This window comes from Arabidopsis thaliana, chromosome 2, assembly GCF_000001735.4.
Source record: "Arabidopsis thaliana chromosome 2, partial sequence".
In the NCBI taxonomy this organism is placed as follows: domain Eukaryota; kingdom Viridiplantae; phylum Streptophyta; class Magnoliopsida; order Brassicales; family Brassicaceae; genus Arabidopsis; species Arabidopsis thaliana.
In genome coordinates, this window is record NC_003071.7 from 17,498,100 (window position 1) to 17,523,018 (window position 24,919).

At 36.5% G+C, this 24,919-nt stretch overlaps 7 protein-coding genes and 2 long non-coding RNA genes across 12 annotated transcripts; 5 read left to right on the top strand and 4 right to left on the bottom strand.

Annotated features, from left to right (window-relative positions):
- Positions 1 to 1,304: 1,304 nt before the first annotated feature.
- AT2G41920 (Protein kinase superfamily protein) lies at positions 1,305 to 2,353 on the top strand. Its single transcript, NM_129756.2, has one exon. It carries the CDS (start codon positions 1,349 to 1,351, stop codon positions 2,303 to 2,305), a length of 957 nt encoding a protein of 318 aa, NP_181723.1. The 5' UTR covers positions 1,305 to 1,348; the 3' UTR covers positions 2,306 to 2,353.
- A 1,176-nt stretch (positions 2,354 to 3,529) lies between these two features.
- AT2G41930 (Protein kinase superfamily protein) lies at positions 3,530 to 4,587 on the top strand (the record flags this gene model as incomplete). The annotated part of the gene is made up of 1 exon (NM_180029.3): positions 3,530 to 4,587. The coding sequence occupies one exon, from the start codon at positions 3,530 to 3,532 to the stop codon at positions 4,583 to 4,585; it is 1,056 nt and encodes a 351-aa protein (NP_850360.2). The 3' UTR covers positions 4,586 to 4,587.
- A 1,864-nt stretch (positions 4,588 to 6,451) lies between these two features.
- AT2G09320 lies at positions 6,452 to 6,833 on the bottom strand. The gene is made up of 2 exons (NR_140512.1): positions 6,649 to 6,833; positions 6,452 to 6,584 (listed from the first exon to the last, which is right to left on the bottom strand). It is a non-coding gene; the product is annotated as an other RNA (long non-coding RNA).
- A 2,410-nt stretch (positions 6,834 to 9,243) lies between these two features.
- ZFP8 (zinc finger protein 8) lies at positions 9,244 to 10,517 on the top strand. The gene has a single exon (NM_129758.3). The coding sequence runs from the start codon at positions 9,457 to 9,459 to the stop codon at positions 10,228 to 10,230; it is 774 nt and encodes a 257-aa protein (NP_181725.1). The 5' UTR covers positions 9,244 to 9,456; the 3' UTR covers positions 10,231 to 10,517.
- A 452-nt stretch (positions 10,518 to 10,969) lies between these two features.
- On the bottom strand, positions 10,970 to 14,965 carry AT2G41945 (uncharacterized protein). Of its 3 annotated transcripts, NM_001161097.1 has the most exons (10): positions 14,674 to 14,855; positions 14,534 to 14,584; positions 13,916 to 13,967; positions 13,786 to 13,844; positions 13,623 to 13,668; positions 13,324 to 13,417; positions 13,191 to 13,210; positions 12,981 to 13,114; positions 11,793 to 11,866; positions 10,970 to 11,191 (listed from the first exon to the last, which is right to left on the bottom strand). In NM_001161097.1, the coding sequence occupies exons 1-9, from the start codon at positions 14,797 to 14,799 to the stop codon at positions 11,834 to 11,836; spliced, it is 615 nt and encodes a 204-aa protein (NP_001154569.1). In that variant the 5' UTR covers positions 14,800 to 14,855; the 3' UTR covers positions 10,970 to 11,191; positions 11,793 to 11,833. The 3 variants fall into 3 exon arrangements, with proteins under 3 accessions (NP_001154569.1, NP_001078039.1, NP_973663.1); NM_001084570.1 differs by lacking the exons at positions 13,191 to 13,210; positions 13,324 to 13,417; NM_201934.3 differs by lacking the exons at positions 10,970 to 11,191; positions 11,793 to 11,866; positions 13,191 to 13,210; positions 13,324 to 13,417 and having other exon boundaries at positions 12,741 to 13,114; positions 14,674 to 14,965.
- AT2G41950 (DNA-directed RNA polymerase subunit beta) lies at positions 14,909 to 16,068 on the top strand. Its single transcript, NM_129759.6, has 2 exons — positions 14,909 to 15,638; positions 15,731 to 16,068. The coding sequence occupies exons 1-2, from the start codon at positions 15,038 to 15,040 to the stop codon at positions 15,928 to 15,930; spliced, it is 801 nt and encodes a 266-aa protein (NP_181726.1). The 5' UTR covers positions 14,909 to 15,037; the 3' UTR covers positions 15,931 to 16,068.
- AT2G41960 (uncharacterized protein) lies at positions 16,019 to 21,204 on the bottom strand. The gene is made up of 8 exons (NM_129760.5): positions 20,797 to 21,204; positions 20,167 to 20,505; positions 19,836 to 20,095; positions 19,401 to 19,542; positions 18,882 to 19,250; positions 18,635 to 18,766; positions 18,406 to 18,534; positions 16,019 to 18,301 (listed from the first exon to the last, which is right to left on the bottom strand). Exons 1-8 carry the CDS (start codon positions 20,914 to 20,916, stop codon positions 16,145 to 16,147), a joined length of 3,648 nt encoding a protein of 1,215 aa, NP_181727.1. The 5' UTR covers positions 20,917 to 21,204; the 3' UTR covers positions 16,019 to 16,144.
- Positions 16,307 to 16,516, top strand: AT2G09325. Its single transcript, NR_140513.1, has one exon. It is a non-coding gene; the product is annotated as an other RNA (long non-coding RNA).
- A 969-nt stretch (positions 21,205 to 22,173) lies between the features above and the next one.
- Positions 22,174 to 24,694, bottom strand: AT2G41970 (Protein kinase superfamily protein). 2 transcript variants are annotated; one of them, NM_129761.3, is made up of 8 exons: positions 24,447 to 24,691; positions 24,109 to 24,283; positions 23,758 to 24,011; positions 23,465 to 23,591; positions 23,113 to 23,386; positions 22,899 to 23,031; positions 22,718 to 22,804; positions 22,174 to 22,543 (listed from the first exon to the last, which is right to left on the bottom strand). In NM_129761.3, exons 2-8 carry the CDS (start codon positions 24,203 to 24,205, stop codon positions 22,418 to 22,420), a joined length of 1,098 nt encoding a protein of 365 aa, NP_181728.1. In that variant the 5' UTR covers positions 24,206 to 24,283; positions 24,447 to 24,691; the 3' UTR covers positions 22,174 to 22,417. The 2 variants fall into 2 exon arrangements, with proteins under 2 accessions (NP_181728.1, NP_001324958.1); NM_001336947.1 differs by having other exon boundaries at positions 22,251 to 22,543; positions 22,899 to 23,386; positions 24,447 to 24,694.
- Positions 24,695 to 24,919: the final 225 nt, after the last annotated feature.

A 24,919-nucleotide genomic window follows, 5' to 3' on the forward strand; every position in this document is an offset into this window, starting at 1 on the left:
TTTCCATGATTGACTACTTCATTATTAGTGTAAACATGGTCTGTGTTCCGGAAATTGAGATGTGATGATGGAGAGTGGAACCAAAACAAGTTCAGGAACTAATGTGAGGATTACTAGAGAATCAATAGGTTGACAATAAAAAAAAAAAATCAATATCTTGGTTTACACACTATATACTAAGTTATTAAATATTAATAAGCAAATTAACAAACGCTTTTTAGAGCTAAACAGAACCGGAAGCAAATTGTTTATCAAGTTTTGAAATGTATAAATTTATTGAATATACAGTATATGTACTATGTGATATAAAAACTAAATAGCAAATTCAGATTTGGACCCAAATAGTTATTGGTTAAATTTAAATATTTTAAAATTTCATGATATCCTATTCATATCCAAAACTAAATTTGAGTCAACTTTTTTTGAGTTCTATAAATTTGAATCGAATCTTGACCAGAGGTTCTTTTTGATTAATTTCAAATTTTGACCTTAAAACAAATATTATTAAGAAAAGGACCAATACGAAACCGTAAAAATAGGGGTATACGTCATACTAATACACTTCGGACTCTTATTAAATTAAAAACAAAATCCATGGAATAATAGATCCAACAGTTAGGATTCGCTGTTGGTAGGAGCAACGGCAGATCTTCTACTTTCCTTTTTGTTTAATGCATTTACATAAATTTATTTTCCTCTCGGCAAATTAAAGCCATAATGTTTGTTTTATTTATTTTAAAGATCGAGCTCCGATTTTGGACTTTCTCTAGGGTTTATCATAACAACTAATATTTGATCAGCAAGTCTAATTCAGATTTTTTCCTGATTTTGTCTTTTACTTGGGGTTACTTTCAATTAATGCATTTTTTTTTTCAGATTCTATCTCTCAGGTCAATAGATTTCCAAGTTATCAAAAATAAACAACAAGCTCAATTAATGATTAGTGTTGTTTAATTTAATTTTGTTTGATAATATTTGATGTTTAGTAGAATATTCTTATAAAAAAAAACCTTTAACATTTTTTTTTTTTTTGATGATAAGTATTGCTAACTAAGGAAAAAGTAAAATTCTCAACCGAACTTTTGTTATTTCCTTATTTCCGCTGTTCTATTCCGAAAAAAAAAAAATCTTTATATCTATTTCGCTGTAAATAAATTAAAAACGAAAAATAAAAAGGAAATAGTGAATGAAGTTGGTTAGATCTCACATTAATTGCTTATATATTTGTGTGAGACTTTATTCCCAAGCTATTACAAGTTCTCAGATTTTTCCACTTTCACTTAATTAGGTTTTGCTTAAAGCTTGTTGCCAAATCTATCAGAAGAATTCAATCGTTGTTCTATTTGCAATGGTGGCGTTAGATTTGGAGTTCGAAAGGTATCCGGGGGAACGTTCGTTTGGTTCGGTGAGTCTCTTCAAGTACAAAAGACAACGCGACGGCGAGACTCAATACGCCGCCGTGAAAACATCTAGCGACGAAAATGCTAAGTCTCTCTACAAAGAGTTTCAGATCCTCTCTCAATTCAAGGGTTGTTCGAGAATCGTCCAATGCTACGGGAATGGAGTAAAAGAGATATTTAACGACAAGGGTTACGTAGAATACAAGATTGCCATGGAGTACGCATTTGGAGGAAGCTTGAGCGATTTCATGGACCGATTCAAAGACAGAAAATTGTCTGATTCGATGATCAGAGAGTTTACTCGTATGCTTCTCGAGGGTTTAGCCACGATTCACAGACACGGCTATGTTCACTGCGATCTCAAACCCGAAAACATCCTTGTTTTCCCTAGTTCTGTCTACAAGAACGGCGCGTGGATCAGATCCTACGAATTGAAGATTTCTGATTTCGGGATGTCGAAAAGAGATGGAGACACTCAGTGGTGGCAACCTCGCAAACCATATGTGGGAACACCGATCTATATGTCGCCTGAGTCGATCTCTCACGGGGAGATAGGGAAAGGACTTGATTTATGGTCGTTGGGATGTGTGGTGTTGGAGATGTACACTAGAAAGAAGCCATGGTGGCATACTAACTATGAATTAGAAGAGCTCATGAAGTGTTATGAGCCGTTGTTTCCGCGTAATCTTCCTTGCGATGCAAAACTCTTTCTCATGACCTGCTTTGCGTCCGAACCAGATGAGAGGAAAGATGCGTTGACATTGTTGAGGCAAAGCTTCTTGCATGGAGATGTCAATAAGTTCACAAACCGTCAGATGAATGTGAAGATTGACAGTGCGGATGATTTTACCCTGCAACTGGAGAAAGTTAGCCAGATGCTTTCGGAAATTAGGACTATGTGTTAATTTGAAGTTGATGAGCTCTGCAGAGAGCCCTGGTCCACAGTAATATTGATTAATTCACATTTTCTAATTAGCAGAATTATGTAATAGTTTTTGGTATATCATTGACTCTTATAATAGTTGGTTTGAATGTATATGAACAAATTTATCTGTGCACCTTTTATAACTTCAAGCTTTTTTTTTATCACTCTTCAGTTCCAGGTACCAGATTCATGTCTTCTTTTTAATGTTCTCTGCTTTTCCTTTTTTGAAAGAAGAATGTTCTTTGTTTTTCCTTGCACTCAATCTACTTGTTTAGAGTCCAAATTTCTCCCTTAAGCAACTTCCTCTGTTTCTTACATCCCTCAATTTACTTGTTTAGAGTCAGAATTCTTGAGCTTAGTCCTGTTCTGTTTTTCAACAGCTATTAATCTATTTAGCTACTCAGTAGTTACGAAAAATAGATTGCCAGAAACTTTTGGACCTTTTGACATTGATTGGTACATAACCTCTGTGCCGAGCAAGTTAAAAATCTCTGCACTTAATATAAATTATCTCATTGTCAGTTTAGTTTTAGTGATCTGTATTTTACACCAACTTTAAAGGTTTTTGAAGACTTCTTTTATTTAGTAATCTTCATATCCAATAAAAGTCGGATTTTTAATGATAAGTAAATAAGTCCAAAACACTGAAAAAGTTTTTCACCACACGGTTTTAAGTGTTTAACATTTTGACAGTAGTCGGTACAGAATAATATATTTTTTTTAGTCCAAAAACAAATTCCATGAAATCCTTCATCCAACGGACAGGATTCATTGGATGGTGGGAGCAACGGCAGCAGATCTTAATATTTTTTCCTTTTGTTTAAGATATTTGAATATATCCTTATTTTCATGATTAACATAATTAAAATATCCTTTCCGATCTTCTCTATTTTCCTTCTCTTATTCCAACGAATTAATGCAATATTATCTATTTATTTACTAATTAGAAAATTTCCATTTTTTCACCAAACCAAAATCCTGATCAAATTAGGGTTTAATTGTAAATACTGCTCTAAGGAGTTAGATAACTTTTAGACAAAAAAAAAAAAAAAAAAAGGAGTTAGATAACAAAGTAACCAGAGAGATTGATCAGAGCAAATAAATTTCGGGAGTTTGAGATTATCATCTTTCAATTGAGAATAGTGAAACGAAGAACATACAGATCACGCGAGAGAGAGTGATCAGAGACAATCAATCGCAAAAGATGTCGCCGGAGATGGAATTCGTGAAGGTTTTGGGAAAGGGTACTTACGGCTCCGTCGAGCTCTTCAGCCACAAACAAAACGACGGATCGTTGCTCTACAACGCAGTGAAGATCATGGACTCTGAGAACTACGGTTCTATAGACCAAGAGTTTCGAATTCTGTCGGAACTCAGAGGATGTCCTTGTATCGTGCAATTGTGTGGGAACTCTCTTGTTCAAGGAATTGATTGCAATGGAAAAAAAGTTTACATGATGTCAATGGAGTATGCAGCTGCTGGTACTCTAACTAATTTCATCAAAAGAAACCGAACGAAGTTGTCGGATTCTGTTATTAAAGACTTCACTCGTATGATTCTACAAGGATTGGTCTCGATTCATAATCATGGTTATGTTCATTGTGATCTTAAACCGGACAATATCCTTCTTTTTCCTCTTTACGATAAAGATACGTGGAATTGTTCTTACGAGTTGAAGATTTCGGATTTCGGAATATCGACAAGGGCCGGAGACAAATCTGGTTGTTGGAGAGTCGATGAACCGTGGGTGGGAACGTCTATCTACATGTCTCCTGAGTCAGTCAGCGACGGCACCACCGTTGAGAAAACCCTAGATTTGTGGTCACTTGGTTGCATTGTGTTGAAGATGTATACCGGTAAGCGGCCATGGTTAGGGTTTGAGAAAGATGTTAAGTCTCTTCTTTTGAATCAAAAGGCACCAGAGATTCCAGAGACTCTGCCGTGTGATGCAAGGCTGTTTTTGGAGAAGTGTTTCTCAAGAAAACCTGAGGAGAGAGGATCAGCTTCGGAGTTGCTGTTGCATCCGTTTTTGACCGGAGATGAGAAGAAGGGTTCTTCCGTCGCCGGTGGAGAGAGGACGGGGATGGTGTTGAGGCTCAGAAAACCTCCGCCGATATCGAAAGATATTCCAACGAAGCCACGGAAATTGAAGGTTATTTCACAAAAGCCCCAACAGTTAAAGAAAGTCTCGAATAAACCCCTAAAGGTGAAGATTGTTCCTCCGAGACCCCCAAGATCCGATTTTGTCCCCGTTCTATAAACTACTGAAGTTAAACCATGTTACTACTCTAGTATAAAAAATGTAGATTTTGCAAATTGCCAAATTATATTGCATATGAAATTTATTGATGTCTTTTTTCAATTCCGATGAAAGTAATTGGTTATTTCTAGTTGTACGATTTTTTCCTTCGCTTATTGATGATACCAGAAAACCAGCTCTAGTTACTTACATACGATTAACCAAATTGATTGTAGTAGTTGTACAATCTCTCTCAGATCAATAATCATAGCTTTGTGGATAAACAACGAAAGGTTCAAACACATGGGCCGTCACAAAAGGCCAATTTAAGATTTTTCGACCCATCCAAAAAGCCTAGTAGTAATAAGAGTTCCAAGTTTTTAGTCTATACTTTTTTGGATGTGTTTGAAATCCTACAGGAGATGTGTTTGGAATCCTACAGGAGATGTGTTTTATGTAATCACCAACAATTGGTGTTTACAAATAAGAGTTCCAAGTTTTTAGTCTTTACTTTTTTTTTTGGGTAGAGATCATGATATGTAAATTAACCATCTCCTGTAGGATTCGAACTCAAGATCTGGTCAGGTTCTCTCTCAAGAGCTTTCCAAACTCAACTAGTATAGCTACCGACGTAACCACTGTAGGACAATATTATAAAACTGGTTTTAGGTTTCTATAATTATCAAAATATATTGTTAAAAAATCCTTAGTAGTATATGAATGTGTTATTGAGAGCAACAAAATGATATAAGTATTACTTAAGATATCATGGTTGACAAAAAAATGATATAAATATATGTGTAATTGACTCATTTCCCATGCACGAGGGTTCAAATATTAATATATAAAAATCATATTATAAAAAGAAAGCAAATTGACAATAGGGCCGGAGACATATCACATAATCTAGAGAAAGTTCCCCACATACATTGTTAAACCATCATCTGAAAAGATGCTCTCATAATACACACACACATATATGTATAGGAATATTCATAAATGGTGGTCCATTTAAAAGAAACAAGACCCATATCAGTTTCAGACAATAATGATAATCACAAACCCACCAAAAGCTATAATAATACACATTTCACATTTGTATGTATGTTTATCCTTTTACATTGACTTATATACGGTTGAAATCGAGCCCATTCTCTTCATATGTTGTTGTCACCACCTATAAATTTCTCTTACTCATTCAATCATGTTTTTTTCTTTCTTAATGCTTATTTTCAACTCTCTCCCTTTCATGGTAAATTTTTTTCATATACTTTTTATCAGACTCTCTGACACGTTCTAAAATTAACGACTATGTATAAATGTCAAACAATGACTCATGTAACTAAACAATTTCTTGTATCGAATTTAGAAATATAGGGTCTGTTGATGCCGGTTTGTAGAACATTGGTGGTTAGTTTTGAACTCCTTTGTTTGTTCATATACATAGTTTTGTGTTTTTTATATCCACTAAATCTATTAGAAAGCTATACCTCTTGCCTCTTGGTAAAAAAATAGAGTAGGTTAAACGCAAACTTGTTTTTTCACTACTAGTAAAAAATTTCATCTACTTGTAATGCATAATGTAGATCATCCAAAAAAAAAAAAACTAATAATAGTAATGAAGATCATCACACCGTGAGATATTAATTGATCTTATCATTATTGTATATAAAAGAATTAATCATGAGTTTGGTCATGAGTTCGATGAAGTGATGGAGAGTTAAGAGTAGATTGTTTAAAACTGAAAGAGACCGGTGAGCTCTTCATGTTGTTTTTAACTCCACTTGCATTTGTTCTATAGCTTTTAATTTTGGGGTTCCTCTCATTCTTATTTTCTGTTTTCTTCTACTTAAAATAAAATATCTTTCACCATTTATTTTCTATATTACTTTGAAGTTCGGTCCTTGTATATAGCTGAACATTGTGAGGTCACATATAACGAAAAGGACAAGATATGCTTGTCCCTCAAAATCTAGACTCTTTTTTCTCATCTTTCATATTTATTATCTTTATTATTTATTACTGGCCCAAACATTTCATCATATTTCTTTTCAGAAAAATAAACAAGGAGGGAATTTGCATACATATGTGTATATAAGAGTGGAGGAGTTGAATCCAAGAAATGGATGTGAGGGCAAGAAAGTGAGAGATATGGTCCCCTCAACAAAAGCCATTAAATCTCTGAGCATATGACTGTGACTTTAATGGCAAAGCAAAGAGGTTTGCAATTGCATGATTCAATGAAGAGTTGCTGTTAGGGTTTGGGAGATTTGTGGGCTTTTAAGTGCATGTTTTTTTGTGGGGTTCAAGTGCCATTCATGGGACCCAATTACATTTTTTTTAGATTTGTTTTACTTTTCTTTGTAACCATGTTTTTAGATATGCATTTACAATATGTTTTTTTTTTCTTCCCTTTTTTATGAGATTTAAAAGTATTATATTATGACACAAGTATGTTACACTGGTTAGGACTTAGCTTTAGACAAAAAAAAATCAGAGTCCGAGATTTTATATAGATTTCGTCTTTTTAATCAAAAAAGTTCTGATATATAACCTAAAAAGACTACGTAGTATGATCTAAGAGATTTGACAAAATTTGGTTGTAGAAAGTCCGATATTAAGCATTCTCATCAATTTCCCTTAAATATTTTTCTAAAATATTAGAGGAATACAAAAAAACATTCTCATTAACTATATAATTTTAATAACAGTTAAAACTTTCATATTTGCATGCCAAGGCTCTCTGATGAGTTTAAATGTTAAATCGCATGTGTAGGTTTAAACAGAGTTTATTGTTTGTGGAAAAATAAAAGAGACGTGGACTCGTCATGTGAAGTCCAAAATCTGCAAAATTATGTATGTAAATTAATGTACTTTGGGACCAGCATTCGTATGGACATTATTACCATAGTTGAATTTACTTCCCTTTCTTACAATAAGCTTTTGATTACTCATATATACCTCACACATGTTATGTGAATCGGTAAATTCATACTATATGTGAGGAAGTCACTTACAACAGTTGGATTTTAAAGGGAATCCGTCTGAAAAAAATTTGGAGAAAAAAAGAAATTGTTTTGCTTACATAATTTAATTTAAAAATTATAAATAACAATACTTTTATAAGAGAATAGTTTATCTGTTGACCAAAAAAAAAGGAATAGTTTATCTATCCACAAATGGATGATCCATATTGGAGTATATAGAACGATAAGAGATGATTCGATACGTACTAAATGAAAACTTTGAATACTGTGTATAGTAAGCAATCAGCATTAGTTTACAAGATCTTAGTTTTCGTAGGATTAGTTTAGACTGTTTAGTAATTTGATTCCAACCATTGTACAGGAGAAAATTTTTACCGCTCAAAACAACTAACTGAACGTCATACTTAATTGGGAATTTGGGAGTCGTCAAAGAAATGAAAAAGGTCAGATTAATTTATGGATTAATGAGTTTTATAGTCCTTATTCCAGCTTGACATTAGCAACATATACATTATTTGTGTGACATAATCAGGGAATATATATAATCAAAATTAATGGGATTTAAAATTTAATTATTCTTACAAAATATCAAAAAATTTAGTGTAGACGAACAAAAAGAGAATACATATATATATATAGTTCATTTGAAGAAGACGTGTATATGATCGATCCGAGTTGATAAGTATTAACAGATTACATACATATTGATAAGATGATGTGATCTCATCGATTAAGGTTCAATCTTTTAAATTGGTTAACTATCTGGTGATGACATGTCAACTAGTCGATTATGAGCATCATTAATGATCATGAACATGGACCACCTCTCTCTCTCTGTAAGATTATCTTTGCATCAAAGAGACAAAACATCCAAGAGACTAAAAGTATGGTCCTTGAGAGAGAAGAAGTCTCTTTAATTAGGTCTTTCTATTTCTCTCTCTCTCTATTAGTAGTAAAATCCATGTACTTATACGTAGACATAATAACCAAATAGGTCCGTGATGTTAAAGAGTACACACCTAACTTCACCTTGCTAATGATCTCTTACCTACAAACTCTCACTGTTTTTAGTTCATCTCATTACTCACTGTGACCCCATTTCATCTGCTTACGACCAATTTGGTAAGCTTTTTGTCTTAGTTTCAACATTTGCAGGAATCACTTTAAGAAACAACTAACTAAAAAGGAGATAACTTTGAAAAAGGAGGATTGATGGGTTTGTTTTTGATGAGATGGATATTTGTATATGTATGTCTAATGAGAGATATATTGCGTAGGGGAAGTGAATGTAGATTAGAGGTCTCCCTATATATTGATTGATTTTATCCGGCTATTTTTACCTACCGCGACACACGGTATAGATTCATAGTAAGCTACAATTTAAACACAAGATAAATCTGTAATCATATAGTATAGTACTATGCTTCCATATATACCCCATATTTACGTCTCCTATGCTTCCATACGCTAATTAGTTTTTTTTTTTTTCCAACCATAATTGCAGGTTTATATAAACATGAACTAACGAAAAAAATAAAATATAAACATGCACCATGGAGTCAATTTTAAAATTCTATGAGGTTTGATTTTCAAAAGGAAAAATCTAATATACTAATGAAAAAATTGAGATCATAAAAAAACTAATGAAGAAGTAGATTTATTTATTTTGAAAAATATGTACAAGTGAAATGTGGATCATTCTTTAGCTATATATATATAGGTGGATAAACGTAAAATCACGCACGCGGCCATGCTGCAGGGGTTAAATAGCAATTATGTATTTACCTTAAAAAGAATTTGGGAACCTCTCTTTAAATTAATGCAAAACCTCATCTCTTGTCTTTCTGTCTCTGAAACAGTCAACCTCATTCTTCTCAAACTCACTCTCCCTGATCTCTCTCTTCCATGGACGAAACCAACGGACGAAGAGAAACTCACGATTTCATGAACGTCAACGTTGAATCCTTCTCTCAGCTTCCTTTCATCCGCCGTACTCCTCCCAAAGAAAAAGCCGCCATTATTCGTCTCTTCGGCCAAGAGCTCGTCGGTGATAACTCCGACAACTTATCCGCAGAACCTTCTGATCATCAAACCACTACCAAGAACGATGAGAGCTCTGAGAATATCAAGGACAAAGACAAAGAAAAAGATAAGGACAAAGACAAAGATAACAACAACAACAGGAGATTCGAGTGTCACTACTGCTTCAGAAACTTCCCAACTTCTCAAGCCCTAGGTGGACATCAAAACGCTCACAAACGTGAACGTCAACACGCCAAACGCGGTTCCATGACATCATACCTTCATCATCATCAGCCTCATGACCCTCACCACATCTACGGCTTCCTCAACAACCACCACCACCGTCACTATCCGTCTTGGACGACGGAAGCTAGATCATACTACGGCGGAGGGGGACATCAAACGCCGTCGTACTACTCAAGGAATACTCTTGCTCCTCCTTCTTCTAACCCACCGACAATCAACGGAAGTCCTTTAGGTTTGTGGCGTGTACCGCCTTCCACGTCAACAAATACTATTCAAGGCGTTTACTCATCTTCACCAGCTTCAGCGTTTAGGTCGCATGAGCAAGAGACTAATAAGGAGCCTAATAACTGGCCGTACAGATTGATGAAACCCAATGTGCAAGATCATGTGAGTCTCGATCTTCATCTCTGACTTCTTTTATTTTATTTTTTTATCATCCATCATTGCTGTGATATATGAGACTCGCTGATCGGTGAAGCCAATTCTTTTGAGAGTGTTGGAGACTGAAAAAAAGAAAAAGAAAACGAGAACCGGTTTGGTGTGTAGATCATCTTGAACCTTTTTGAGGTTTTCACATTCTGAGTTTATATTAATAAAGGGAATAATATTTTGGTTAATTAGTAAAATTCGTTCATCCGTTTAATTTCCTCTCACGTGTGTGTGAATGTGAATGATATAATTATCGTTTTTTTTGTTTGATTTCATCTGTTCATTTGTGAGTTCTGTTATGGCTTCCTTCAAGACTCTCTATAACTTTCAGAGAAAGAGGAACATTAATTTAAGGGCCATGGAAGTCACACGTACTTTCTCTCTGTTGTTGCAGTCGAGATATTTAAAGTCTTAACCATTAAAAACCCCAGAAGACTCTTTAGATACAAAATGCTTAGGGTCTCTGTCTAATTAAAACGGTCTTTTACCGAATCAAGAGGCAACGAAGGATGGGTAAATGCAGATGTTGATGATGATTCGGTGACTGTGGGGATCACTGAAGACAATGGACAAGACAAAAGGGGAGAGAGAGAGAGAGAGTTGAGAAGTGAAAGTGGTCCATGATTACAAGTGTAGAGTTAGCCAAAGATAGAGCTTTCACATCTTTCTCAACACACAGAACCTAAAGCTAAAGCCTTTCCTCAAAAGCTTTCTTCTTTAGTTTCTTTTCTAACCTTTTTTTGGGCAGTTCAAAGAGAATCATCAACTACAAGCTGTCTACCATATTTCCTTGTTCATCTCTCTCTCTCTCTCCCCATATACCACAATGCTCAAAATATAATAAGAAAATAAAAATACTGGTTACAAGCCACGGCACATGACCATGTTTCTTCTTATTGCCTCCAGTGAACAGACTTTGAATGAAGTCCATATGCCCCAAGGCCTACAAGAATCACAATCGTATATCTCAGAAGAAGCAATGATATCAATCCTCGTACCTAACATATGACCTTCAATGTCTTAACACTAACCAAACATTAAAGACAACCATATTTATATAGCTACGACTTTCGGCATAGACCAAGATATTCAAATGCTTGACTTTTCCAGTTTTGGCAAGACTTCAATCACATATATATGTGGCATTGCCTCACACTACAAATATACTACAATAAGAACTCAAGATGGTTACAGATATATAAAGCCTATTTGCTTTAGAATTACCAGCTGTGATACTAACCAATATATAAAAGTTAAACGACAGCTAATCTTACTCTATCAAGTCTATAATTCCAAAAGAACAACTTTGGATACTCTTGAGGTAAAAGTATGCAGGTTATAAGTACTGAGATTGAACAGAAGGAATACTTTTCCTTCTCTAGTTATATATGTCGTGAAACGTTGTAGCATGATTGCTAATGTGTACCTAATCAACTAACATTATGCAAGGAGTACGTCTTAATATTATCCTAAAGCTTTCAAACAAATCTCAGCACATTATTGTGATAACAGGTTGCAGAAAGTGACATTGCAAAACTTCTGACCTTAAGTCTTTAGTCGCGGAACAGGACAGTCGCTGTCTATATTACGGGGAAGGACCAAACGGTGCAAACTCAGCCTGTCAATCAAAAGGATGAGAGATAAGGTTTTCTAGACAAGTCTTATGCAACAAACTATTGCAATAAGGATGCATATCAAAATCACATGGGAACAAAAAACCAAACGAAAAAGAAGAAGAAGACATATCTGCCCTCCTTGGAACAGTTATTTGGATACAAACTGCAGAGGTTAAACCAGAGAGCACAGTACCTTTGAGAATTACGTGATGGTTTTATCAAATTATGGAAAATTTAAGGATACTCAGTGAATGAATGCTGTCAAAGAGTTAACATCAAGAGCAGCTATAAAAGGACCCACTAGTTAATGCAATGGAGAAGGAAGCATGTGATGAACAACATGATAAAAGAAGCACATAATAAAGACGTGTGAAGAGCATACACATTATATAACCTTAGGACCACTTTCTCTGCTCTCTTGTTTTTTTTTAGATATGTAAAAGGGACTAGTGGAATTTAAGGAACATCGGCCCACAACCCTAGGAAAGTTGCAACTTGAGGATGATAGTTCGAACAGTACACATCTCAAACCCCTTAAGAAATAAAACTCACTCAATCTCATTTACACAACAGTGCAACCTGCCAAAACGGTCTCATTTTTGTGACCAAAGCTACATATATAAAGTTCCACCGACCCTATAGACCATGTGGTTCAATCCTTGGGAGTTGGGACTATGGCTTCTTACACAACTAATTTTCAACATCTACTTGCTTGCTACCATTGCTACCATCACTCAGAATCTCCGATCTTGTTGTCAGAATTCAAGACAAACATATCAAAAGTCATAGCAATGGATTCATATGAAAAGGTAGCCATTGAGAAGACATGGTTCATGTAGTTCCATGACTGCTTGTAAAATAGATCAGGAGGATATTGTGTAAGCAGTATAATATATTCAAGAATCAAATACCATGGCATTATCAGTAGAGAGGACCTAAAAGACATTATATTTGGTATAACTATGTTGAGAAATTAACATTATAGATGTGGTTCTCAAGAATGTGACTTGGAAAGGTAACCGAGAAAACAAAATAGAAGAAGAGATCGTGAAATAAGCTGGCTCAGCTAGAGGAGTGGAATAGATTCTCATTTATCTGTGCATGACTTCATTTTACCTCTTCTTTCTGAGTTCGAGAGAGATGAGCTTCTTCGATACGCCGGGTTAGCATAGAAATTCCATAATGTGAAGCACTTGAAGATGCATAATACGAGGTAACTGTCAGCTGAGCAAACTTTGGAAGTGCATAACCTAGCAAGCATTGTACACAAACAAAAGTTCAGGTGCTTTCTTCAAAGTAAACATACAGATGTATCTACATATATACCAGGTACATCAAACAAAAGACTACGTGCACAAAGCTACTAACATACCCACTACCACCTGGCATTTGAAAGTTTTAAACAGATAAGAGGAAAGCCAATTCTCTTGATGGTAAACCATTAATGTAAGTAATTCACCTAAAGGTAAAAGTTGCAATTCTACACTGTGCAGCACACCTTGATTCGTATTCTAACCATACTATTGGAAAACTTATCGCGGCTTGTAAACTTTCTTGCATTAAAAAGCTACAAGTACAAAAGATGCTAACAGAACTACATAAGTTCAAAACACAAAATAAAGAGGTTCAAAACACAATGAGAAGGCCATTCACAAAAATTCAGGACAAATCACAGACAGTTAATCACTAACGCAGGATATATACGAAACAAATATTCAGGCACAAGAGAAGCGAGTGAGCCAAAAACGATTAGGTTACCTCCAAAAGCAGCCCCTACACCTGAATATACTAGAAGCAATGGAACCTATAAGGAAAAGCAATAATTGAGAAGTACATAAAATTCATACAAGGTAATGTCAACAGAAAAGAGGAAACAGGAAGAATTCCAGAACTAGTAGGTAAGGCAAGAGAAAATACATACCCCCACAAGAAAGGAAAGCCGCTTTGACCCGGAAAACCGATTTTGAAGATAGGGGATCCCTGAAAACCCAAAGAGATAAGATCCACTGTAGAAATGATAAGTATTTGACGACAAGAGAATCATGTGATACCTGTATTGAAAGCATGGACGGCACTAAGCAAGCCACCAATACCAGAACCAGCCTATAGCACAGGAGACACCTAGTTAGAAACAGAGTAGTATAGCTAAATGCACAGCAAGATAAATCGATTTCCATGCTATCCAAAAAGCCAATACACATCATGGTATTCCCAACCAAAAAATAATTCCCAACCAAAATACTAAGTCAAAAGTCAAAACACAACAAATCTGTGAACGGAAGGATAATTGGAGAATATGATGGATGCTCTGCACCCAACAGCCAACACAAATCATTTCAAATGAAAAAGCTAAAACACAAACATCGCAATAGACCAAATTAACATTAACCTGGAAAAGGCTATTTCAGAAGTCAATGAAAAAAAGGTTAAACCTTTACATGACCAACAGAGGAAACCAAAAATCACAACACAATACCCTAAGCTAGAATTCAAATTCTCATTCGCAATATAATTGCAACTAAATTCAGCTGATTGCCAACAAACCAATTACCCAACTAGGAGTCCAAAACAAGTATCCGTGCATATAAAGTAATCCCATAACACATAATTGAAACGGAGACTGAAGAGAATTTCAAAGAGATGAATGAGATAGAAATGCGAAAACTGACCACTGCAGCAGCATCGTGTAAAACTGGAGTTATCGTCCACTCTCCTTTCTCCTGAGAAATTATTAAACACAAGAACATGAGTCTCAGACGCTTCTGACACAAAACCACAAAACACTGTAGAAGAAACTTTGGCAACTCACTGAATTAGGGTTTAAGAGAGAAAGACAACGAGGACACCGAGCAGAACCAAGACCAGGATTCATAGTCGGATCATAATCAAGATTCCCACGCCGAAGCTTCTCTTCGTATACTTGTCTCGTTCCCATCCTCTCTTTCTCTCCGATCACCGTCTCTCTTCTCTCCGAGAATGTTCCTTCTCCACCGTTGCTACGCCATAACTGAAGCTTACAACTAATAAACTACTGGGCCTTATGGGCTTTCTTATTCTGGCCCAAATAAAGACACTACGTCATCGTCATCGTCTTCCCAAATTGAGATGCCCTACAAAATTCACACTACTATCTTCTTCTTCTTCGATTTAGCACAGAAGCTGCAGTTTTATCAATGTTCTCCCTTTCGTTTCCATCTTCTTCTTCTGCCCTTTTACCTTCTCTCGTTGCTTTCGATTCTTCGCGTCGTCTCTCTTTGCAACCAAAGAAGTTAAATCGTCTTCAAAGTCACTTATTTTCACCTCAACATCTCTCATTCTCTCAGTCTAATGTCTCTCGTTACAGAGCGTTTTGTGTTTCTTCAAGCTCTCCTCCAGAGGGAACAGTCTCCGTAGTCGATTTCCATGAGAAAGATTGGTCCTTTCTCGAATCTATGGAAATTGACTCCACTGAACATACTCAGAAGATTGAGAGGATCATAAAGGCTGGAGAATTATCCGAATCTTCGAGGGTTTTGGTTTCAATTAGCTCCGAAACATTCGTTGATCGTTTGGTAGAATCTTCACCTTCTCAGCTTTTGCTCATTGTCCATGACTCCCTTTTTACGTTAGCCTGTATCAAAGAGAAGTACGACAAAGTCAAATGTTGGCAAGGAGAAATGATCTATGTCCCGGAGAAATGGTCTCCATTAGACGCTGTGTTTCTCTACTTTCTTCCAGCTTTGCCTTTTGACCTCGACGAACTGTTCAAGACACTCTCTCAACGTTGTTCCTCAGGTACTATGTTCTGACTTTTCTTCACTCACTATGTCTCAGGCTAACACTTGTTGGAGTCTTAGTTGCTAACACTAGTCTAATGCTTGTGACAGGTGCAAGAGTAGTAATCAGTCACCCGCAAGGTAGACTAGGCTTGGAGCAGCAAAGGAAAGAGTTTTCAGATGTGGTCGTCTCTGATTTACCTGATGAGTCCACATTGAGTAATGTTGCTGAGAAGCATTCATTTGAGCTAACCCAGTTTGTTGATGAGCAAGGCCTTTATCTCGCTGTTCTGAAATCCTCTAAACAATAGTAGATTATGTCAAGAGAACATCTGTTGTATGAGATTATATTTTTGCCTGTTGTGTTGTGATGAAATATACAGCCAACAATGGAGAAATTATTCATTCTGAGTAAAACAAAACCTTTAAAATATGAAGAGATCTTTACATGAAATAAAACAACCAAAGGTATTTTACTGCGTTCTCCATGACGCCAAACAATCCAAGAAATTGTATAAAAAAACTTTAGAAGATAGAAAACCTCAAACTGTTACTTGTCGCAAACAAGTTGTACTCTTCACCAACTGTGTTCTCTTTCTCCTTCTTGCTATTGCCGGTTGGATCACCAAAAACATGATCTCCTGAGAACTGCAACGAGAAATCCTCCAAAATCCCATCTTTGGATCGAGCAGGATTCGCTTTACTTCCTGTGGACAGAGCAACCGGGCCACCAAAGTGGAACAAGGAGAAGTTCTCATCACTATCAGTTTGTGGACATCTTTTCCTTGGAGTTTCCATTAAAGGCATTTCGTTAAATCTCCTCTCATTTGCTTCCTTCAAAAAACTGTGTTCCAATGGCTCAAGAGGTTGAGCTTGGTCAACAGTGTTCATTGTGTTGGTTTCAGCAAACGGATGGAAAATTGGAACTGGCCCGGAATTGAAGAAAGGAGCTGCTGAATGGTTCAATGGGGTCCCGTACTGCATGCATAAAGGAGACTCTCCATTCAGACTGTATCCAAGGGGACCAGTGTATACATAGTGGTTAGGATGAGGGAATTGCATTAATCCGTTGGTTGAAGCTGAAGACCAAGAGACTGGAGCTTGATGATAGTAACCCATTGTTGAAGGAGCCTGGAAGACTGGCAATGGTATACTCTGGTTAAGCATCTGGGGGAGTATCATGTTTTGTGGCTGGGACAGGTAGGAACCAGTATTAAGACCTGGTACCATATTTTCCATGTTTTGGCTAGGAACCATAAAAGGAGTTCCTGATAATTTACTTTCCCCGTTGTCTGCTGGAAGGTTAGATATATTCTTAATCTTTAAAACATCTCTTTCATCCATACTCATCTCTGTCACTTTCTCTACCATCTTCTCGTGACAGTCGGGCATATCGTTCTGAGTATCCACTAGATTCTCTCTTCCTTCAGATTGCTGACTGGCAACTTCGGAATCAGACATCGAGGAGGATTCGATGTTTCCATTGTTTGAACTAGAACTTCTACTCATCATAGGATCTTTCGAGTACAGGTAATCATTCTTCAGTGTTATGTGAACTTCCATCTTCTTGTCTACCTCCGTCGAATTATTAAAACTCCCATTTCCCAACTTATCTGTAGCCTTGCATAGAGACGGTGTGCCAGCTGGCTTCACAGTGGGACTTACATCTTTAATCTCTTCTGCTTTGTATGTTGTAAGTGATAATACGTCAGAGGTTGAGCTGTTTCGTGAATGCTTCGGCTCCACAGAGTCCAAGACCTTTCTCACATTTACTGGATCCATCTTACAAGCGTTTCGACTATTATTCATTTTGCTTCTTATCTCTCGTCTATAGCCTGATTGAGTATACCTATTGGCTCGGTTAAGCTTGGAGACATCCAGATCAGAGTCAGATTTGAATACTGATTTCGGTTCTCGCATGCCTCTGGTTGCAGATGTATTAGACTCTACCTTTTCCCGGTAACCATTAATGGGTTTGCAACTGCAAGAATGGTAATCATACCTCTCACCAGTCCTGCCATCTGAACACTGAAACTCCTCATGAGACCTACTGCTATTTGGGCTACCACCAGCTTTCGAAGCTTTCACTCTCACATTTTTATCTGAGCCATTGAAGTGTCCCGAAGACATTTCTAATCTATCATTACAGTATCCTGCCTCAGAACTACTGACAAAAGAAGTTTTCTCTGTAAATCTGCGTTTTTCTGACAACCTCAAAGAATGATCAGTCTGAACCTCTTTCCATAATCTCGCCGTCTTATGAGCAGGTCTTGGTGTAAAGCAGCCGTTTTCATCTTCATGATCTATAATCTCCTTATCAGTGCTATCACAAGAGTGGGTTTCAACTCTTGGAGAAATGCAACCATCCAAACACTCTTCATCTTGATCATCAGGAGAACCAGGTGAAGACAAATCTACATCTCCATTTTCAATTCCGGACTCCTCGCATCTTATGGTATTGTTAGTGTCCTCATCAAGATTTCGAGAGCCTTCTTCTTCCCTTGACATAATTGGCAGTATTGCTTTATCACTAAATTTTGGATTCTTCTGCTCTTTTTCGCGTTCTTTTTCCTTCAATCTCTCCTTTCTACGAAGTTTTTTCTCCCTTTCTTTAATTCGTTTCCTTTCTTTTCGCTCCTCTTCTTCACGCTTTTCTTTCTCTTCTTCCTCGAGAAGTTTGTTCTGCAAGTGTTGAGATGATGAAGTTGTTGGACAGATAAAAGTGTAAATGTCTTGTTAAATTGCATAGATTGTCAAAAATAATCCAATCAAGATGGCGACCAAACCTGCTTCTCCAAGGTAACAATTTCTTTGCAGGCAATATGAACACGTTGCTCTAACAGTTCCGATGAAAGGCAGACAAATATACTGTGTGCATTTTGACGGGCTGTACCATCCCTAAATGCCTTTTCAACCTAAGATATTATTATGAATAGATAGAAATGAATACACCTTAATAAAGCCCAAAATAACAATGAATGGAAGGTGAACTTAGAGGAGGAATCTATAACAAACCTGTTCCTTGAAAATAACCGTTGCAGCATCTAGAAGAAACTCTCGAGCAAGTTCTGGACTCTTAGCATGCTTTTGTGGACGCAAGCACTCACCATCAAGTTCATTTCCATCTTTGTCTATCAGGACTTCATCCTTATAGAAGCATTGGAAACAAAATAATTATATTTCAGCAAGGAGATATCATATCTGCAAAACTGTAAATATCTGAACGCTTTTCAGTCACAAAGCTTATAAATCTTCAATTTACCTCTTCTTCCTCAGCCTCTTCAGCATGCTCAAAAAACATTCGAATGCATTCCCCTCTTTTAATTGAAACAAAGCCATCCCCAACCACAAGCCTGGAGTGAACGCACTGTTGGCCTCTCAATGCATGGGCTTTGACAGATATTTCTGAGGGGCGGCCATTTTTTTTAAATGCCCTAAGAGTAATGTAGCATTCATGTAATCCACGAAGGTCTAGGCCATTGACTCGGGCACTCCGATCATTGCCTACATATTTGAACTCGAGGATATCAGATTCGCCTTCTCCTGTTCCAATAGCCCACTCGAAATGATGATATCCAGCATTCTCTGTAAAATATTGACTCCAATCTGCTCGGACAGAATCAATGTCCACCTGAGAAATTGCAATTACACTTTTGATTCTACCTTGCAATATAAGCCTCTAAGGTATATTGATAAATTTACTCTTGAAAACCAGTGATCTTGTCGTATAGAATATAGGAATCTACAAAGTAAGAAGAAAAGGTTAAAAAAGATAAAAGACCTCATACTGAAAGGCTGTATCGGCAACACAAAACCAGTCGGTACATCTTGGATCTCTCTGTATTCGTTTAAGTTCCTTAAGTTCTTTAAACTCCCGAATGACATTTCTTCGGCAGTCTCTACAAAACTTCTTGCAGTCGAATCTGTAGTTTGAAATGTTAACTAGTTATAAGGAAAGGAGAAAAAGTAACAAGACAACGAAGAGAAGAGAAGGAGAACATAACAACTAAGTAATGCAATGACTTGATAGGCATATCCCCAAAATCGAAAATACAGAATCCCTAATCATTATTCAATTTTAAATATACTAGCTTAAGTAGTAAGAGTTCATAATACACACTACAGCCTAGTAGGAGAAAAAAGATCATATCCAAAAACTTTCTCAACTAATCTTGTGACAGAAAATCCAAGAATACCGAATCAGCAAATAACAAACCTGTAAGTTAGTCTTTCCACAAAATCCTCTTCTTTCATTCTCAAAAGTGACTGTCGACTATGCTCTTCAAGTGCAGACCAAAAATCCACTAATGTATCACAAGAGAGCCTCGTGGTATGCAAATTACATGTTTCTCTTGTTCCATGACCTTTACCAAAACCAGCAATCCCTTGACTAAGCCATACCCGACCACCGCCACCACAAGCATCAGGATAAAGCAACTCACGTTCCCTCTCTCGAGCACGGTTACTTTCAAAGACCTGCTAGAACTAATAGATTAGCTAGGTAAAACAGGACCGACCAAATATAGGGAAACCTTTGATGAACTTACATTTTGAAGCCCTTTGAAAGTTTTTGCAGTCAAAAAGCAGTCAAGAAGAGTGATACATCCCGAGCGTGTTGTGGTGAGACCTCCCCATCGATGAACAGGAGGGCTCTGGTACGCAACCGTACATTTCCTAGTGCCATTAGATTTACAGTTATCTTTGGAGGGTCCCATCATTCTTTTTTCGTACGCGGCCCTCCCAGCAGAAAGAATCTGGGCGAAGCCTTCAAGCAACAGTCCAAGGCATCTGGAACAGCACATGTTCTTGCGAGCTTGCTCAAACAGTGTCTGCTTGTCAATCCTAAGAAGCTCATGCCTAGCTTTCGACGACAGCTCACTCCAGAACTGTATCATTATTTCAAAAATAAATTGGTCTCAAGTTTGAGCTAGCTCACAAAAATGGATCAAAATTATAAGAAAATGTGAACGCATACACGGTTTAATAGAGCATCATGAACATCCCAGAGTAAAGAAATTTAAAACCATGAATTAGACACAGAAGAGATATAACCTAAGATCCAATATCACTAAAGCAAAGCAATCAGATTAACCTAAAACAGACATTAAGGCAACGATCAAATCTGAGCTAAGTAATCAAGGAATCTAAGATAAGAAAAAAGGGAAGAAGAGAAGAACCTGGTCCAACTGATCGTAGGTAAGTCCATCGTCGTCCTCAGACCAAAACCCAGAAGAAGAGTAATGCTCATTCATGTGTGTTGTTAAACCCGGCATCGTTTTACACTTGTATTTGTTCATCAACCAATTGATTCCATAACACAAAAAGGGACTAAATTACTCAAGAGAAGAGAAGCGACTCCTCCCGTCTGATTATGAATTCCGGCGAAATCACCCAAAAATCCAATCGGAGAAAAACGTTCGATCGAGATCTATCGGTGGATAATCGGAAGAACCCAATAACGGATTTACGGCTATACGAATCCTGAAATGAAGGAATCGAAATTGGATTGGGATTGGGAAAGAGACGCGAAACAGGGTTCGTCGGGGCGATGACGACGAGATTCGCAGCTAAGTATGTTATATTGAGGAGAGAGAGAGAGAGACGCTGTGTATAAAAGAGGCGACGTGTTGTTAAAAAAGTTAAAAATAAAATAAAAAAATAAACCTAAAATGTGCTTTACTGTTACAGTACGTGACTTTCTTGAGATTTTCTGGTAAAAACCATCCCATTTTTTTATTATTATTTTTAATGCCGCTGATTTCATTTTTATAGCAAAAATCCAAATGTCTTTCTTTTTTCATCAAATGGACCAATTAAGAAAAATCATTTTTTCCATATTTTTTTATATATTTTGAATCGTGGTGGTGAAATGTGGTTTACTGGTTTGTTTTTGGGACTTCAGCTTCATGTGTGGGTGTCGTCATTATGTTGTAATTTGTCATCACTCTTGTTTTTTTACTCAATGATTTGAGATATATGACCATGGAAACTTATACTAAATTTCATTTTGTAAAATATTAATTCACTATATAAATTATTTTATCAAATGAAGGGTAACGAGTTCCGAATTCAAAACTAATTGACGATAAATAATAAATTATTATAGTATTGGTTTCTTCACATTTTAAATTTATGACTTTATTAAGTTTTTTATTTATTTGATATATATTGTTAGTATGAAAAAAACGAACTTCTAGTTTTAAATTTAAGGACTTTTTATCTGATAGGCATATGATAGAAAGAACTTCTAGTTTTGGTTACTGAATTGAATAAAAATAAAGATGAGCCCCCCAAAATATTGAAATGTGTACAATTTGGTAACAAAATAAGAAAGATTGGAATCAGATGAACGAATATAGAAAGATGTCTAAGTTTTGGCAGTTGTCTTATAATGGATACTTACCTTAAAGAAAGATGGAAATCAAATAAACATCTTATAAGAAACTAGAGGTATAATACAATCTACATAAATCTCTAAATCTTTTATTGAGAATAGTAAAAAATTTGAAAGTCTTTAATGGTTAATATATTTACTTTTTTTTATTATTTAAATCTCACAACTAATTTGCTATTGCTTGCGTTGACTCCTCAAAATTGTGAGAGCAAACTTGGATTTAAGGCTTAGATACAATAAAAAACGAAAGGGGTGTTAAACCAAATGAAAAATATAAGTTACATTCGCTTAAATAACAACATCTTACAACCAATAATCATAGTTCTTGGAACAGAAAAGAGGGAGAAAATAGCCATAATAACAACAACATGAACAAAAACAAGAGAAATGGTATATTGTTTAGTTTAGGACGTAGACTCAGGACCGGCCGGTTTAGAGTTTAGAAGAGGCTGAAGTGCCTTGACAACGATGGTCATGTTTGGTCGGAAATCTGCCTCATACTGAACACACAAGGCCGCCACGGCTGCCAACTGTTCGACCATACGCAAAGAAACTTTTCAAAATTACAAAGCTAAACCAAATAATCATATGTCCCTAGTTTTCAAAATATGATATCTAGATGCATCTAATATCAAAATATCTTTAACCAAGCAAAGTAAATGAAGATATCGTTTGATATTTGAAGAAGAAAATGAAGAACGGACCTTGGCGACTGCTTTGGGAGGAAAGTCATTGTTAAGCTTAGGATCTATGCATTGTTTCACTTTGTCTTCACTTAGTCTCGGTGTTGCCTGTAACAACAATACAAAGGTTATTAAAAGGGGACTTATAATGATGATATATATGGAGTCATTCCAAAATGTTTGCTTTAATTTGTGTACGTACCCAAGTAACAAGACTTTGTTGGCCTTTAGGCATGGTATGATCTACGGGTTTTCTTCCTGTCAAGAGCTCCAATAGCACAACACCAAAACTATACACATCACTCTTCTGCGTTATCTGTCCTGTCATTGCATACCTAAGACAACAAAACTCTTACGTTATCAAGAACTATCAGGTTGTTTTAAACAAATGAATTAACGGGTTTATGGTATAATACTCTGGAGCGTGGTAGCCGAATGTTCCCAAAACACGAGTAGAATGAAGCCTAGCCGCGGTATCGGAGGAAGCATTGGTCAAGTTGAAATCAGCCATTTTGGCCACAAAGTCATCAAACAACAAGACATTGCTCGACCTCACGTCCCTATGGACTATTGGTGGCTGGACCTTCTCGTGAAGGAACTCAAGCCCTTTGGCTGCTCCATATGCAATCTTTACCCTTTGGTTCCAGTTCAGCACCGGTCCTGGCTCAGCCCCTTGCACTCCCTTTCTCCCTAAAGATTCAATTGGTCCATATATATTTCATGTACCATATACTAAAATATGAGTAGTGAGAGTTAAAATTTACGTACCGTGTAATACATCATGTAAAGAACCTTTAGTTGCAAACTGGTAAATGAGAATGCGATTATTTGCCTCCAAGCAGTACCCCAGCAACTCCACAAAATGGTCGTGTTTGAGCCGCGATACCACCGATAACTTAGCCATTTTGAATAGAAATTAATTAGATTAGAAAATAACAGTAGTTTAATCTAAACAGCTTGAAGAGAAGAAGCTTGAACAAATTATAGCTTGAAGAGAAGAAGCTTGAACAAATTATAGTTTGAAGAGAAGATAATCGTTATTGTAATATGTATGTGTGTACCTGTGAGGTGAAATCTGAGTCAGGTTCTTCAGAAGAACTAGCATCAAGTTTCTTGATAGCAACAGCTTCTCCTTTAAACTTGCCGCAGAAGACACGTCCATAAGAACCTTCACCGATCAGTGCCTTGTTTCCGAAGTTACCCGCCATTCTGTTCAACTCATCCAATGCAACAGAAGGGATCTCTATGGGCAAAACCTTTGCAGGAGCTCCTGATCTCGGTGCATTCGGATTCCTCGGTTCCCCTCTATTCCCACCTATTCACACACGCAGAAATGCAAAAACGCAAACGCTCATGGTGAAACTCAGAACATAAACGTACAAGGAACGGTTGAGGAAGATTAGGGAATTTACCGCCAAAATTGGGATTTCCGGCTTTGTTAGGAGGGGCTGCATACTGGTTTGCGGGCGGACCGGCGGGTTCCTCATCCGCACCACCGCAACAAAACATATCTTCAGATCTTTTGCCAACACGGGTTTTGTCTTATTCTTATGTTCCGATTCTGTTTCAGCCAATCTCTGTTTTTACCTGTTAAAAACATATAAAAAAATGTGTATTAACATTCATATTTTACCATGCTTATGGAGAGAAATTTCGATATTGAAACAACAATTTGCAGAAAAGCTTTCCGATCATATTTCGAGAATCGTTAAGAGGGTAAAAGAAGATCGAAGAAATGAATGATTGTTACCTTGATTCTGCCATTGAATCAACCCAAGAAAATGATGATGAGAGTAAATACTTCAGAAAATCACAAAGGAAGGATCTGTTTCTGAAAAGTTTGAATAAATGTCGGGAAAAAAAAGATCAAACGAGCCTGAAAATGTTTAGAAATCTGGAAAAAGATAGTTTGAGAAAAAAGGAAATTAATTTTCTTAGAATTATTGAAAGTCTCTCTGTTTCTCTGTTCCGCGATAAAGTCGGGAAACAATAAAAACACATTCGCTTATAATTTTGTTACTAATTTAATATAACCAACGTAGGAAAAAAAAACATGTTAAGTTGTCTTCACGTCTTGCACGACCTCTTCAACCATACTTCTAATTTATCTTTGTAATCATTCATTCAACTGTCTAAATTCTGTCTCATCATTTGGTTGAATTTCATAATTTATCAGTTTTGGTACGTAGACAATCATCTTTGACAATTGAATAATCTCTTAAA

Bases quoted from the DNA above. Each gene is read 5' to 3' on its own strand.
- AT2G41970 (NM_129761.3), bottom strand. From the start codon at position 24,205: ATGTTTTGTTGCGGTGGTGCGGATGAGGAACCCGCCGGTCCGCCCGCA. The intron at 23,592-23,757 runs GTACACACATAC...AAAATGGCTAAG, and splicing joins ACTCAGATTTCACCTCACAG to TTATCGGTGGTATCGCGGCT. The intron at 23,387-23,464 runs GTACGTAAATTT...TTGAATCTTTAG, and splicing joins TTTACATGATGTATTACACG to GGAGAAAGGGAGTGCAAGGG.
- AT2G41950 (NM_129759.6), top strand. From the start codon at position 15,038: ATGTTCTCCCTTTCGTTTCCATCTTCTTCTTCTGCCCTTTTACCTTCT. The intron at 15,639-15,730 runs GTACTATGTTCT...TGCTTGTGACAG, and splicing joins CTCTCAACGTTGTTCCTCAG to GTGCAAGAGTAGTAATCAGT.
- AT2G41920 (NM_129756.2), top strand. From the start codon at position 1,349: ATGGTGGCGTTAGATTTGGAGTTCGAAAGGTATCCGGGGGAACGTTCG.
- ZFP8 (NM_129758.3), top strand. From the start codon at position 9,457: ATGGACGAAACCAACGGACGAAGAGAAACTCACGATTTCATGAACGTC.
- AT2G41945 (NM_001161097.1), bottom strand. From the start codon at position 14,799: ATGGGAACGAGACAAGTATACGAAGAGAAGCTTCGGCGTGGGAATCTT. The intron at 13,845-13,915 runs GTATCACATGAT...TTGGGTTTTCAG, and splicing joins CGTCCATGCTTTCAATACAG to GGATCCCCTATCTTCAAAAT. The intron at 13,669-13,785 runs GTATGTATTTTC...TTTTCCTTATAG, and splicing joins GGCTTTCCTTTCTTGTGGGG to GTTCCATTGCTTCTAGTATA.
- AT2G41960 (NM_129760.5), bottom strand. From the start codon at position 20,916: ATGAACAAATACAAGTGTAAAACGATGCCGGGTTTAACAACACACATG. The intron at 18,535-18,634 runs GTTTGTTATAGA...ATAATATCTTAG, and splicing joins CGGTTATTTTCAAGGAACAG to GTTGAAAAGGCATTTAGGGA. The intron at 18,302-18,405 runs GTTTGGTCGCCA...CAACACTTGCAG, and splicing joins TTGTTACCTTGGAGAAGCAG to AACAAACTTCTCGAGGAAGA.